The sequence below is a fragment of the Somniosus microcephalus genome, chromosome 8, assembly GCF_052327205.1.
Source record: "Somniosus microcephalus isolate GS21.2 chromosome 8, FLI_Smic_1.0, whole genome shotgun sequence".
In the NCBI taxonomy this organism is placed as follows: Eukaryota; Metazoa; Chordata; class Chondrichthyes; order Squaliformes; family Somniosidae; genus Somniosus; species Somniosus microcephalus.
Window position 1 is genome coordinate 171,396,052 of NC_140994.1, and position 15,886 is coordinate 171,411,937.

A 15,886-nucleotide genomic window follows, 5' to 3' on the forward strand; every position below is an offset into this window, starting at 1 on the left:
CTGCTTTGGCCTCTTCAGGAAATCAAGCACACCTTCATAAGCATATACGTATTGAATGCTGAGAATTGTTAATGTGTAAATTTGATAGAGTATGTCTATTTATCAGTGTTGTCATCAGGACTTTAGTGCAAAGTTTTCATGCTATGTCCATTTGAACTGTAAATAACTTGTACAATTATCAGTTATGCTGTCCAGATTTTGGTTGTGTTTAGAGTATTTTCAGCCATATAAAATTAGGGTGAAGTACTGATGGTTACAGTCTGTCACTGGCGGTAGTAATGGGAGCATTGTGAAATGATGATCATTAATGTGTACTGGCTTAACTGCGACTTCTGCTTAACCACATTGATACCAACATGCTATATACACCTAATGACATCAACTATAATGAAATTGGTCACGAATACATAGATTCTATTTTTAAATGAGTGGTCCAATTTAGTTCTTTAAATGCAATAAATAAAAACAAGATCTACTGTACGTTATTTAACACTGATTTTATTTGGTTATGCAAAAAGTTCGACAATGAAACAGTATCCAGTAAAAATGCATTTAAAATCAAAATTCCACAGAATACAATCAGCACATCCCTTATAAAGATATAAAATCAAACAGATATTGCACAGAGTGTGCAGAATAACTGCTATTTTAATGCATAATGCATGTTTTGATTATACTCTGTGGCACTAAGTTACAAAACTAAATTCAGAAAATAACTTTTGGCAAACAAGTTTTTTTAGTTGGAGCATTCAAAAGCAGCTACAAATTAAGGTATTTTCTCTGCGCTCTTTTATAAGTAACTGTTGTTTTATGAAGACTATTACTATATGCTTCCTTATATGCTTCTCTTCTCAGCTAAGAAAATGCAGGATCAGCTATAGGTGGACTAAAACATTCTGCAATTATACTGTATTTTGGGCTATATTTATCATCTATATACAACCTCTCCACAGTCCTCAACATCGCACGTATGCGGCTTTAGTAAATACAGACTTCCTGATTTTCCTTAAAAGATAAAAAGGGCTGTTAAGATTTCATTCAATATGGATCTTGAGAAAACCTGCATCCAGGTGTCTTATAGCCAATTTAATCAAAAAATTGGTCAGTGATGAAACCTAATATAAATAGAAATGCAAATCTCTCAACTTTCACCATGTCATTTCATAAAGTACTCAAGTACCTTGTTTACCACATTTTATTATTGAAAACATCTGAATTCTTTGCTACTTAATTTTAGCACAGCCCCAATGTGTAAATAAATAACAGCTGGAAATATTACAGTAAAATACTAGTTCTGTTAAATAGAAATTTACCCTAACCATACAGATCAGGAAGGCCCCACGTTCAATCCTGGGGTTGTGCTGAATTACCTGACCTCAGTGAGGTGGCAGTACGGGTGCTACAATTGGACTCAGCACCCCAGGTCTAGGAAGGGAGGGGGGTAAAAAAAAGTCAGATCGCTATCCAGTGACCTATGCTGGAAAGTGCATGTGTGTGCATGTTAGGTTAGGGCAGCATTGGATTCAGCTGCAATGTCCTCCATGGTCAAATGGCCAGCTGACACTCATTATCAAGACCGGCACATGAAGAGCTGCTACGTGTGTGAAGTGCTAGTACTCGTACTCACGGAACTGTACGTAAACGTGAATTACCACCATTAGCAGGAGAAGGAAAAGAAAATGGATCCCCCCCCACCCCGCTCCATAGGTTTCCCAACACATTAGCAATAAGGAACATGTAGCATTTATTTGCAGACTAAATACAAAGTATTTAAGAAAAATTTAAAAAATAAAAAAGGCACTAAGAAATTGTCACTGAATATGGTTCAAGTAAACCAATGAAAAAGAGAAAAGAACTTTTATAAACTTGAACCACACAGAATTACTGGTTTACACGTGCTTGAAAATGGTCCTCGGGCATGAAGCTATAGCCTACGTTATCTTCCCTGATGGAAGACAAATAAGCACCATTATAAGTATGTTAAATAAAACAAGTATGGGCACTTGTCATTTCGAGACACACACACACCCCATGTCAAGTTAACAAATTACAATGACCCAAGTTTTTGACTTAAATAGGAAGATATTATCGTATATTTGTGGGGTATGATTACTTATGCCAAATAATTTAAGCAGTTTGTTAAGATTATGCTACAAACTTAATTGACAACTCACTGTGTGACTACATTGCAAAATTAGATATAATGGGTCTGGGTTTCAGGTACCCCAGTTATAAAATTCCAACTCTTCCTGTCGAACATTTAATGCCAATGCATTAAGAACATCACAAAGATAGGGTGCTGTGAAACTTCGGAGTCCAGTCTACAGTTAAGCTCATGGCTTAACTAAGTTTAAAAATAGCTACAATAAAACTAAACAGATGCGATACTACATTATCAAGTATTTTTATCCAGTCATACAGAATGTCTGTCAGCTACTGAAACACAAATATAAAAATATATTACTCAAATGTAACCTAGATGAAAATGACAAAATATATCACAACACATACTTAAAAATACTAATACAAAGTAAATTATTTTTGGGTTTACACTTTAGAGCCAGCAAATGACTAAAGGATTAAAGTAAGCATTTTATTAATTCACTATCTCTTTATTTAGTACTTTTAGAAATGTATAAAAGGATAATATACTTGTGACATTGCAACATGAAAGCTTTTGCAAGAAGTGTGAAAGATTCATAAATCATAATCACAACAAGCCAGAGTAATTACAAATGTCTTTTACACAACTGAGAACACTTGTAATGCACTTAGAATCATGCGATATTCTGTGGGTTTGTTTTTAAATACATTTGAAGCATCTTGTGGTGCAACTGTTAAGTAATTAATTAACCATCAGATTTATTTTCACTGCAGTTAATAATCAAATTCTTGGACTGTGGAATTATCACAAACACCCATATCATGAAGCTCAATGAATCTACTTCCCATAAATATAGCTAATAGTGCCAGTCAATTTAAACTTTAAGTCCTTAGAGAGGCACTAATAAATAAAATCATATTGTGTCAAAACCTCAGCTCCTAAAGGAGTTCTGTAAGAAGTTGACACAGATTTTATAAATTGCAGCACATATTCTACTTTAAAAAGGGGAGAAACCTTTTTGAATAGATAAATTGTTCTGGACCCACCAACTCCAGCACAAATGCCTCAGTATGCAGCAAAGTGAACTCAGTTTTTTCATTCACTGATACATATCACATTGTTCAGAACTGCATTATTTAAAGATTTAAGAAACCAAAGTATCCCTGTACAATACAAGGAGTTTTCTTGAACCGAAAATTGGAAGCTGTTCTTTCTGGTGGGGAAAAGGGTAAACCAAATTGTAACTTTATACAACCAGGGTTTCTTCTTTTTAGCCCTATGTTTTACAATCTTTCACACCTTTGCACATTTTTTGATCTGTTCTTGGGTCCTGTGGCCCAACATCGGTTTCATTCGGCTCTGTAAGCTGGAAGAAAATAGAAGTTTGTAAACGTTCCATTGAAACAGTGTCAATTCAAACAATATTAATTCCCAATTTCTCAACATTTTCATAGTTTCAAAATATGGTAAAAAAGTACCAGTTTTAGAGGTCAAGCCCTCAAATCATAGAATTTTACATAGAAGTATCTGTGTGTAGAGCCAGATGATGTAGGCGGGGTTTTAAATGAATTTTTTGCATCTGTGTTCACTATGGAGAAAGACGATGCAGACATAGAAATCGGGCAAGGGGGCTGTGACATACTTGAACATATTAGCATCGAGAGGGAGGAGGTGCTAGCGGTTTTAGCAGGCCAAAAAGTGGATAAATCCCCAGGCCCAGACGAGATGTATCCCAGGCTGCTGTGGGAGGCAAAGGAGGAGATTGCAGGGGCTCTGACACAAATTTTCAGAACCTCTCTGGCCACAGGGGATGTACCAGAGGACTGGAGAACAGCTAACGTAGTACCATTATTCAAGAAGGGTAGCAGGGATAAACCAGGGAATTACAGGCCAGTGAGCCTAACATCTGTGGTAGGGAAATTATTGGAAAAAATTCTGAGGGACAAAATTAGTCTCCACTTGGAGAGGCAAGGATTAATCGGGGATAGTCAGCATGGCTTTGTCAAGGGTAAATCATGTCTGACAAATCTGATTGAATTTTTCGAGGGGGTGACTAGGGGGGTGGATGAGGGAAATGCTGTGGATGTGGTTTACATGGACTTCAGTAAAGCTTTTGACAAAGTCCCGCATAGGAGACTGGTCAAGAAGGTAAGAGCCCATGGGATTCAAGGTGCCTTGGCGCGTTGGATCCTAAACTGGCTGAGTGGCAGGAGGCAGAGGGTGATGGTCGAAGGTTGCTTTTGTGACTGGAAGCCTGTGTCCAGTGGGGTACCTCAGGGATCGGTGCTGGGTCCCTTGTTGTTTGTGATCTACATAAATGATTTGGATGAGAATGTAAAAGGTATGATCAGTAAGTTCGCAGATGACACGAAAATTGGTGGGGTGGTAAATTGTGAGGAGGAAAGCCTCAGGCTACAGGACGATATAAACGGGTTGGTCAGATGGGCGGAAAAGTGGCAAATGGAATTTAACCCTGAAAAGTGCGAGGTGATGCATTTTGGACGGACAAATAAGGCAAGGGAATACACAATGAGTGGTAGGACCCTAGGAAGTACAGAGGGTCAGAGGGACCTTGGTGTACATGTACATAGATCCCTGAAGGCAGCGGAACAGGTAGATAAGGTGGTTAAAAAGGCATATGGGATACTTGCCTTCATTAGCCGAGGCATAGAATATAAGAGCAGGGAGGTTATGATGGAACTGTACAAAACGCTGGTGAGGCCACAGCTGGAGTACTGTGTGCAGTTCTGGTCGCCTCACTATAGGAAGGATGTGATTGCTTTGGAGAGGGTGCAGAGAAGATTCACCAGGATGTTACCTGGGATGGAGCGCCTCAGCTATGAAGAGAGGCTGGACAGGCTGGGGTTGTTTTCCTTGGAGCAAAGAAGGCTGAGGGGGGACCTGATTGAGGTGTACAAAATGATGAGGGGCATAGATAGGGTAGACAAAGAGGAACTTTTCCCCTTAGTAGGGGGGTCAATAACAAGGGGGCATAGATTCAGGGTAAGGGGCAGGAGATTTAGAGGGGATTTGAGGAGGAACTTTTTCACCCAGAGGGTGGTTGGAATGTGGAACTCAATGCCTGAAAGGGTGGTAGAGGCAGGAACCCTCACAACATTCAAGAAGCATTTGGATGAGCACTTGAAATGCCATTGCATACAAGGCTATGGACCAAATGCTGGAAAATGGGATTAGACTGGACAGGGATGGATGGGCGGCGCAGACACGATGGGCCGAAGGGCCTCTTTCTGTGCTGTAAAACTCTATGACTCTATGAGAAGGAGGCCAGTCAGCCCATCATGCCTGGGCCAAAACCTCAACAAACCATTTTCATGTTTGTGCCTAAACACCAGGGTCATTTCACTACAGAGTGCTTAACAGCTATGCCCAATCCTATTTTCATTCAGCATCTGCACGTACAGAATTCCCAACAGGAGTTACGTGACAGCTATGAAGTGAGAGACTACTTCTCCATACCCCAGGAACACAGCAGCATCTCAATTTCCCCCCAGCTGAGATACGCTAACAGCACTAACAGGAATCGAGTAAGAGATTACTTGCTCGTGCTGTCAGCATTACATCATCTGATGCATTTACCATCAGAGTGAGTTAATAGTAATTAATCTGCAGCAAGCTTCAAGGAGTATACAAAGTACAGGGGTGAAATTAAAAAAAGGAAATTAGGAAATCAGAAAGAGGGCATGAAAAAATATTGGCAAATAAAATCAAGGAAAACCCAAAGATGTTTTATAAATACATAAAGAGCAAGAGGATAACTAAAGAGAAGGGCCTATTAGAGACCAAAAAGATAATCTTGTGTTGATGCGGAAGACATGGGTATGGTTCTTAATGAATACTTTGCGTCTGTCTTCACAAAAGAGAGGGACGATGCAGACATTGTGGTTAAGGAGGAGTGTGAAATATTAGAGGAGATAAACATAATGAGAGAGGATATATTAAGGGGCTTAGCATCTTTGAAAGTAGATAAAATCGCCAGGCCCAGATGAAATGTATCCCAGGCTGTTAAGAGAAGTAAGGGAGGAAATAGCAGAGGCTCTGACCATTATTTTCCAATCCTCTCTGGCTACAGGTGTGGTGCCGGAGGACTGCTAATGTTGTACCGTTGGTTAAGGGGAGAAAGGGGATAGACTGAGTAATTACAGGCCAGTCAGCCTAACCTTGGTGGTGGGCAAACTGTTGGAAATTCTGAGGGACAGTACTAATCATCATTTAGAAAGGACAGTCAGCATGGATTTGTTAAGGGAAGGTCGTGTCTGACTAACTTGACTGAATTTTTTGAGGAGGTAACAAGGACGGTCGATGAGGGTAATGAGTTTGATGTAGTCTACATGGAGTTTTGCAAGGCAATTGGCAAGGTCCCACATGGCAGACTGGTCAGTAAAGTAAAAGCCCGTGGGATCCAAGGGAAAGTGGCATGTTGGATCCAAAATTGGCTCAGTAGCAGGAAGCAAAAGGGTAATAGTTGACGGGTGTTTTTGTGACTGCAAGGCTGTTTCCAGTGGGGTTCCGCAGGGCTCAGTGTCCCTTGCTTTTTGATATATACCAATGATTTAGATTTCAATGTAGGGGGCATGATCAAGACGTTTGCAGATGATACAAAAATTGGCTGTGTGGTTGATAGTGAGGAAGAAAGTTGTAGACTGCAGGAAGATATCAATGGATGGGTCAGGTGGGCAAAAAAGTGGCAAATGGAATTCAATCCCAAGAAGTGTGAGGCAATGCATTTGGGGAGGGCTAACAAGGTAAGAGAATGGAATGATGCTGAGAAGTATAGAGGAACGGAGGGACCTTGGAGTGCATGCCCACAGATCCCTGAAAGTAGCAGGACCAGTAGATAAGGTGGTTAAGAAGGCATACAGGATACTTTCCTTTATTAGCCGAGGCATAGAATATATGAGCAGGGAGGTTATGCTTGAACTGTATAAAACACTAGTTGGGCCACAGCTAGAGTACTGCATCCAGTTCTAGTCACCACATTACAGGAAAGATGTGATTACACTATAGAGGGTATGGAAGAGATTTAGGAGAATGTTGCCATTCTGGAGAATTTTAGCTATGAGGAAAGATTGGATAGGCTGGGGTTGTTTTCTTTGGAACAGAGGAGACTGAGGGGAGACCTAATTGAGGTGTATAAAATTATGAGGGACCTAGATAGTGTGTTTAGGAAGGACTTATTTCCCTTAGCAGAGAGGTCAATAACCAGAGGGCACAGCTTTAAAGTAATTGGTAGAAGGATTAGAGGAGAGTTGAGGAGAACTTTTTCACCCAGAGGGTGGTGGGAGTCTGGAACTCACTGCCTGAAAGGGTGGTAGAGGCAGAAACCCTCATCACATTTAAAAAGTACCTGGATAAGCACCTGAAGTGCTGTAACCTACAGAGCTACAGACCAAGAGCTGGAAAGTGGGACTACTTGCATGCCAAACAACGGAAGCAACATGCGATAGACAGAGCTAAGCGATCTCACAACCATCGGATCAAATCAAAGCTCTGCAGTCCTGCCACATCCAGTCATGAGTGGTGGTGGACAATTAAACAGTTAACAGGAGGAGGAGGCTCCAAAAATATCCCCATCCTCAATGATGGTGGAGCCCAGCACGTGAGTGCAAAAGACAAGGCTGAAGCATTTGCAACTATCTTCAGCCAGAAGTGCCGAGTGGATGATCCATCTCGGCCTCCTCCTGAGGTCCCCAGCATCACAGATGCCAGTCTTCAGCCCATTCAATTCACTCCACGTGATGTCAAGAAACGGCTGAAGACACTGGGCACTGCAAAGGCTATGGGCCCTGACAACATTCCAGCAATAGTACTGAAGGCTTGTGCTCCAGAACTAGCTGCGCCCCTAGCCAAGCTGTTCCAGTACAGCTACAACACTGGCATCTACCCGGCAATGTGGAAAATTGCCCAAGTATGTCCTGTCTGCAAAAAGCAGGACAAATCCGACCCGGCCAATTACCGTCCCATCAGTCTACTCTCAATCAGCAAAGTGATGGAAGGTGTCGTCGACAGTGCTATCAAGCGGCACTTACTCAGCAATAACCTGCTAACTGACGCCCAGTTTGGGTTCCGCCAGGGCCACTCAGCTCCTGACCTCATTACAGCCCTGGTCCAAACATGGACAAAAGAGCTGAACTCAAGAGGTGAGGTGAGAGTGACTGCCCTTGACATCAAGGCAGCATTTGATTGAGTGTGGCATCAAGGAGCCCTAGCAAAACTGAAGTCAATGGGAATCAAGGGGAAAACTCTCCATTGGTTGGAATCATACCTAGCACAAAGGAAGTTGGCTGTGGTTGTTGGAGGTCATTCATCTCAATCACATGACATCTCTGCAGGAGTTCCTCAGGGCAGTGTCCTAGGCCCAACCATCTTCAGCTGTTTCATCAATGACCTTCCCTCCATCATAAGGTCAGAAGTGGGGATGTTCGCTGATGATTGTACACTGTTCAGCACCATTCGAGACTCGTCAGATACTGACGCAGTCCATGTCCATATGCAGCAAGACCTGGACAACATTCAGACTTGGGCTGACAAGTGGCAAGTAACATTCGCACCACACAAGTGCCAGGCAATGACCATCTCCAACAAGCGAGACTCTAACCATCTCCCCATGACATTCAATGGCATTACCATCGCTGAATCCCCCACTATCAACATCCTGGGGGTTACCATTGATCAGAAACTGAACTGCACCAGCCATATAAATACTGTGGCTACAAGAGCAGGCCAGAGGCTGGGAATTCTGCGGCGAGTGTCTCACCTCCTGACTCCCCAAAGCCTTTCCACCATCTACAAGGCACAAGTCAGGAGTATGATGGAATACTCTCCACTTGCCTGGATGAGTGCAGCTCCAACAACACTCAAGAAGCTCTACACCATTCAGGATAAAGCAGCCCTCTTGATTGGCACTCCATCCACCACCTTCAACATTCACTCCCTCCACCACCGGCGCACTGTGGCAGCAGTGTGTACCATCTACAAGATGCACTGCAGCAACTCGCCAAAGCTCCTCCAACAGCACCTTCCAAACCCGCTGTTGTGTATGTACCTTTAAGAGAGAACTGTTTTACAGCTCCTGTATACTGTAGTACCGGCAGTGACCACACCTGTATATAAATCCGGAGCAGGCTTCAGTCCTTCAGTCTTGAGATTACCCTACTCCAGTAAATACCTGTTGATTGTTAAGTTACAGCATCCGTGTAGTTATTGAAAAACAGCATACTCTCAGAATCACGGATCTAACAGTGGCGACGAGGTTGATTCGAATCTGCCTGCAACTCTGCATTTCCCGTCAAGGAGTCGCTCCGGGAGAACGGTGGAAGAAAGTCGAGGCCAGAAGCACGGGCGTCGACCACGAGCAACCACCCAGTCATCCGGCAGCAAGTGAACATCGCAGGAGTGGCTGTTGACAGCCACGACGATCCAGCAACAGACTGGCAACAGGTGCAGCGCACACCCTTCCCGGACAGCGGCGGCGGGAGCCGACCGACTGCGTAGAAAAGCCGAGCAGCGTCGACGGGGTAAGAGAGAGGGTGAAGCGCACAGGGCGCAGCCGGGGGTTAAAGAACCGAGCGGCGTCGAGGAAAAACAAGCAGAGAGAGAGGGTAAAGCAGCAGCCGGGTTCAGGACCGAGCGACGGCAACGGGAAAGGCCCACAGGAGAACGCGCAGAGCACAGCCAGGGCGCAACCGCGTCTGCGGGGAGAAGGGAGAGCGCGGGAGATGCCATTGAGCTGCGGAGAAGAAGGGAGAGCGCGGGAGACGCCATTTTTTTGAAGCCGCAGCAGAGAAGGGCGAGCGCGGGAAGGAAGGAAAGCGCGGGAGACGCCATTTTCTTCCAGCGGAGAAGGGAGAGCGCGGGAGACGCCATTTAGACAGTTAAATTACACCCAGGGATGGCGAAGAATGGCAGTATCACGGCGTTCGACAATGAAGTCGAAGATTGGGCGACATATGTGGAACGCATTGAGGTGTACTGCAGGACGAATGAAGTGCCAGATGCTGGGAAAGCACTGGTTTTGTTAAATTCCATGGGTGCAAAAACTTATGGCTTACTGCGAAACCTGATAACCCCAGAGATGCCCGTGGAGAAGAATTTCGAAAGCATAGTAGAAATCCTACAGGACCACTTAAGCCCCACACCGCTGCTGATAGCAGAAAGATTTAAGTTCCACAAAAGGAACCAGCATAAAGACGAAAGTAATGCTGAGTACTTAACTGAACTGCGCAAGCTATCGAAAGACTGCCAGTTTGGAGCGGGACTATCAGATACGTTAAGGGACAAGTTTGTGTGTGGGCTTCAAAGTGAAGGAACCCAGAAATGGCTTTTATCAGAAAAGGATCTTACGCTGGACAAGGCTTTCAGCATGGCAGTATCACACGAAACAGCCGCAAGGGACGCTGCAGAGATACAACGGAGACCGCAAGAATACGGCACCAATGAAATGTCATATGGAGCAGGGAAGTGTTACTGCTGCGGCAGAACAACACACGATCAGAAGGATTGTTGGTTCAAGGGCCAAGTGTGCAGACAGTGTGGAAAAACAGGACACATAGCAAGAGTCTGCAGGTCAGGGAAGAAAACCAACAGCAAGAAATCTCCACAGGAGAAGTACAAAAAGGTACATAAGGTGATGGACAGTAGTTCAGACGAACAGGGAAATGATACAGACTCCGGAAGCAAGGAGCTGGGTTGTCTGAAACTACATAAGGTAACCAAAATGGAGGATCACCAGACTATCTGGGTCACACTCAAGATAGACGGAGTCCAAGTGAAAATGGAATTGGACACTGGATCAGCCCTAACAGTCATAAACCAAAGGGACCACAAGCGGCTATTTCCACATATACCCTTGAAAGCTACAGAGATTGTCTTGAAGACGTACACGGGGCAAAAAGTCTACCCCAAAGGTAAGGGTGAAAGTGATATACAAAGGCCAGGAAATACCTAAAATGGACCTATATGTATTGCCAGATGGAGGACCACCACTACTAGGACGTGAATGGATCCGGAAGATACAATTAGATTGGCATTCCATACAGGCACTGAAGGTTGAGGCCAAAAAGAATGACGACGCCACACCTGGACGACTGTCAAAAATGCTAACTGACGCACAAGAAGTGTTCCAGGAGGGACTCGGAACACTAAAAGGCATAACAGCAACAATTAAAATAGAGGAAAATGAAAGTCCAAAGTTGTTTTTTTTTTTTTTTTTTAAGGCCAGACCGGTGCCTTATGCGATCCGACCAGCCGTTGAAGCAGAGCTGGAAGGGTTGGAACATTCAGGAGTACTGTCCAAAGTAGACTGGAGCAAGTGGGCTACACCCATCGTCCCTGTAATGAAGAGGTCGTTGAGTAATACGCCTGGGGAATCAAAGAAGGTCTGCATCTGTGGGGATTTTAAGGTGACAGTGAACCCAGTCCTTCACACGGTACAATATCCGCTTCCACGGATTGAGGATATTTTCGCCTCGCTATCTGGAGGTAAACGCTTCACCAAAATTGATCTGGCCCAGGCGTACTTGCAAATGGAGGTAGAAGAAGCCTCGAAACAATATCTCACGATCAACACTCATAAAGGTCTCTATCAATACAACCGACTGGTGTTCGGGGTAGCATCGGCTCCGGCTATTTGGCAAAGGGCAATGGATCAAGTCCTGCAAGGGATTCCAGGGACCCAGTGTTATTTGGACGACATCCTGGTCACGGGCGAAAATGACAGTGATCACCTCGCCAACCTGGAGAAGGTGCTCACTAGATTAAAGGAATATGGGCTACGAGCTAATCGCCACAACTGCGAGTTTTTCCAGAAGCAGATCTCATATTGTGGCCACATTATTGATGAAGAAGTGTTACATAAGTCTCCTGAAAAGATTGAGGCAGTAATCAAGGCTCCAGCACCGGAAAATGTGTCACAACTGAGGTCGTTCCTTGGGCTGGTAAACTACTACCATAAGTTCTTACCAAATTTGTCTACAGTAGTACACCCACTGAATACCCTACTGCAAACGGGGGTACCATGGAAGTGGAATGACAAATGTAAACGAGCTTTCCAGAAGTGCAAAGAATTGATCACATCAAAAGAGGTTTTGGCCCATTTCAACCCAGCACTACCAATTCGGTTGGCATGTGATGCATCACCCTATGGTATTGGAGCGGTGCTGTCGCACAAATTCCCAGACGGGTTGGAGAGGCCAGTAGCCTTTGCGTCTCGGTCACTAACCTCAGCCGAGCGCAACTACGCCCAGATCGACAGGGAGGCCCTCAGCCTAGTATGGGGAGTAAAAAAATTCAACCACTATCTGCATGGGCAGAAGTTCACCTTGCTGACTGACCACCAACCACTTGTCTCCATCTTTAATCCAAAGAAGGGCGTTCCGGTGATGACTGCACAACGGTTACAAAGATGGTCCCTTTTTCTAGGGGCGAACCAATATGAAATAGAATATAAAGGCACGAAACAGCATGGAAACGCTGATGGGCGATCACGCTTGCCACTGCCTACTGTGGAGGAAGCACCAGCAGTGGACCCTATCGAGATATTTTATTCGTCAATAATTGAACGATTGCCAGTAACTAACGCGGATATAGAGAAGGAGACCCGCAATGATCCGACACTGTCTCGGGTATATATGATTTGACGGTGAGGGGATGGCCAACACATGGTGACTCACTGTTGCCAGCATTCTCATCCAGAAGAGAACAGCTGTCAGTATGCCAGGGGACAGTGATGTGTGGATCCCGAGTGGTAATTCCACCCAAGTTAAGGGAGAGAGTGCTCAATGAGCTTCACGAAGGTCATCTGGGAGGGGTAAAAATGAAAAGCCTTGCTAGGGCTTATGTGTAGTGGCCGGGGATTGATCAACAAATCGAGGACCTAACCAAGAGCTGCTCAGGATGCCAGAAGGTCCAAAATGCACCACCACATGCCCCTCTACACCCATGGGAGTGGCCCTCCTCTCCATGGCAACGGGTGCATATTGATTTTGCTGGTCCATTCATGGACTCAATGTTCTTAATAGCAGTGGATGCGCACTCGAAATGGCCTGAGGTGATAAAAATGTCCTCAACCACTACAGAGAAAACGATTGCAGTCCTACGGACCATATTTGCCAGGAACGGCTTGCCAGAGCAGATTTGCTCTGATAATGGACCACAGTTTGTGTCCGAAGAGTTTTGGAAATTTATGAGAAGGAATGGGGTAAGGCATTACACATCCACCCCGTATCATCCAGCCACAAATGGATTGGCTGAGAGGTTCGTACAAACCTTTAAAAAGGCGATAAAGGCCATGGGCGATGATGAAATTCCACTGCAGCATAAGGTGGACAATTTCCTGTTAGCCTACAGAAATGCGACACATGCAGTTACCAACCAGACCCCGGCCATGATGTTCTTTAACCGAAGGTTGAGATCTCGTCTGGATTTGCTCAGACCAAATGTGCGAAGAAATGTTGAGGATGAACAATTCCAGCACATCAATGAGAAGCCGACAAGGAGCTTCAATGTCGGACAACCAGTCTTGGCCCGTGACTACCGAACAGAGAAATGGCAACCCGGAACGATATGCACACGGCAGGGGCCATTAATGTACACAGTGGATGTCGGGGAGAACATTGCGAGACGCCACGTCGACCAGATCTTAGCGCCACAGGAACGAGTCAACCCCATGTCTCGCGTACCTGGGGATGAACCCGACATACCGGTAGCATCTACCTCAGAAACAGTAGCAGTGGAAACTGATGAACTAACCGACGAAAGGGGGCCAGAATCGCCGCCGCGCCAAGAACAAGAACCTCAGGGAAGGCGCTATCCAGAAAGGATCAGGAAGCCGCCCCAAAGACTGAATTTATAAATGGACTATTTTCAGTTAATGTTAAAAATGTTAATTGTTAAATGAATGTTATGGTACTGTTAATCTAAAAGGGGAGGAATTGTTGTGTATGTACCTTTAAGAGAGAACTGTTTTACAGCTCCTGTATACTGTAGTACCGGCAGTGACCACACCTGTATATAAAGCCGGAGCAGGCTTCTGTACTTCAGTCTTGAGACTACCCTACTCCAGTAAATACCTGTTGATTGTTAAGTTACAGCATCCGTGAAGTTATTGAAAAACAGCATACTCTCAGAATCACGGATCTAACACCCGCGACCTCTACCACTTAGAAGGACAAGGGCAGCAGATGCATGGGAACATCACCACCTACAAGTTCCCCTCCAAGCCACACACCATCCTGACTTGGACCCGTATCGCCGTTCATTCACTGTCGCCAGGCCAAAATCCTGGAACTCCCTTCCTAACAGCATTGTGGGTGTACCTACACCATATGGACTGCAGCGGTTCAAGAAGGCGGCTCACCACCATCTTCAAGGGCAATTAGGGATGGGCACTAAATGCAGGCCTAGCCAGCGACACCCACATCCCATCAATGAATTAAAAAAAAGGTTGGATAGCTTTTTCGACTGGCACAGACACAATGGGCCAAATGGCCTCCTTCTGTGCTGTAAATTTCTATGATTCTTTGAGCTTTCTTTTGAATCATCCTAGATGATGACTGATTATTAAACACTACAGCAAACAGTTTGAGTATACATTTCAGAGATTCATAGTTACACTTAGTTAAGTAAGTGGCTAACACTGCACCCAATTCCCCATTTTTTGTTGTTGCTCGGAGTGCCATTGTTAATTTTAATGCCTTACCTATGTGACTGGTTTCAAAGCCAATGTTGTATTTGTATTCTTACTTGCATTTATGCATTTTTAAAAGTGTTAAATAAAGTGTTTTTTTTATTTAAATCTGACCTATAATCCAACCTCAGGTATCTACATTTTAGGCACAGGATCACAGACAAAAATATTTTCAAAAGCCTTCAGACTTACCATTCGTTGTTCTTCAGGTAGAGAGGGGTTGGCATCTATGGAGGTTACTGTAATACTGGAATTTCTGCAGCATAAGCAATCTACATTGAAGAAAAACAAATTCAGTTTAAAAGTACTGCATTGTCTTTCCTCTTACCCCCACCCGCTAACCTTCTCCTGAAGATGCAAACTTTTGCTGCAATACAGTCTCATGGGCACGAGAACTGTCCAGTTCAAACCTCTGGTATCTCACTTAAGTAGTTATTTTTCTGGCATGAACCTAGACAGCGAGTGCCAGCAGACTCAGTATTGACAGCACTGCAGTTGAGCCTGAAACACATCTGTACTCACTCACTTTCTAGCAGGGCACAGAAGCAATCTTGCGCATTTTTCTCCAATCAGGAGCAGTATCCTAACTTCTTCCCGGCTGAGCTCAGCTAATTCAGCACAAACTGGGGATTGAATCAGAGACCTGGTCTGTATAACATAGCACCACACCACTCAATGCAATCACTCACTAAGCCAATGAAGGAAACTATGGACTACAAAGTAATGAATAAAAAATTGACGCCAGTAACTGTCAGCTTGGCTCAGTTAGTAGCACTCTGTTCTGAGTTAGAAGGCATGGGTTCAAGCCTCATTCCAGTACCTGACCTCATAATCCAGACAGACACTTCAGTGCAGTACTGAGGGAGTGCTGTGTTGGAAGGTGTGCCATTTTTTGCTTGATGCATTAAACCGTGGCCCTATCTTGGATACAAAAGGTCAAATGGCACTATTCGAAGAGCAGTAGGGAATTCTCCCAGGGACTGGCCAATACTTAGTTTGCAACCAATACCTTCAAGAATAGATTCACCTCGTTATTCATCTCATTTGCTGTTTGTGATCTTTGACGTATACAAATTGGC

General features: G+C 44.3%; 1 protein-coding gene across 5 annotated transcripts in view; it reads right to left on the bottom strand.

The window, feature by feature from the left end:
* Positions 1-478: 478 nt before the first annotated feature.
* LOC147113931 (uncharacterized protein KIAA0232-like) overlaps positions 479-15,886 on the bottom strand; it is an 84,900-nt gene continuing 69,492 nt past the window's right edge. For all 5 annotated transcript variants that reach the window (XM_085995367.1, XM_085995362.1, XM_085995365.1 and 2 more), the window contains 2 exons: positions 15,000-15,079; positions 479-3,470 (listed from right to left, as the gene is read on the bottom strand). In XM_085995367.1, coding sequence (XP_085851493.1) covers positions 3,381-3,470; positions 15,000-15,079 — 170 coding nt within the window. In that variant the 3' untranslated portion in view covers positions 479-3,380. The remainder of the gene's footprint in view (positions 3,471-14,999; positions 15,080-15,886) is intronic.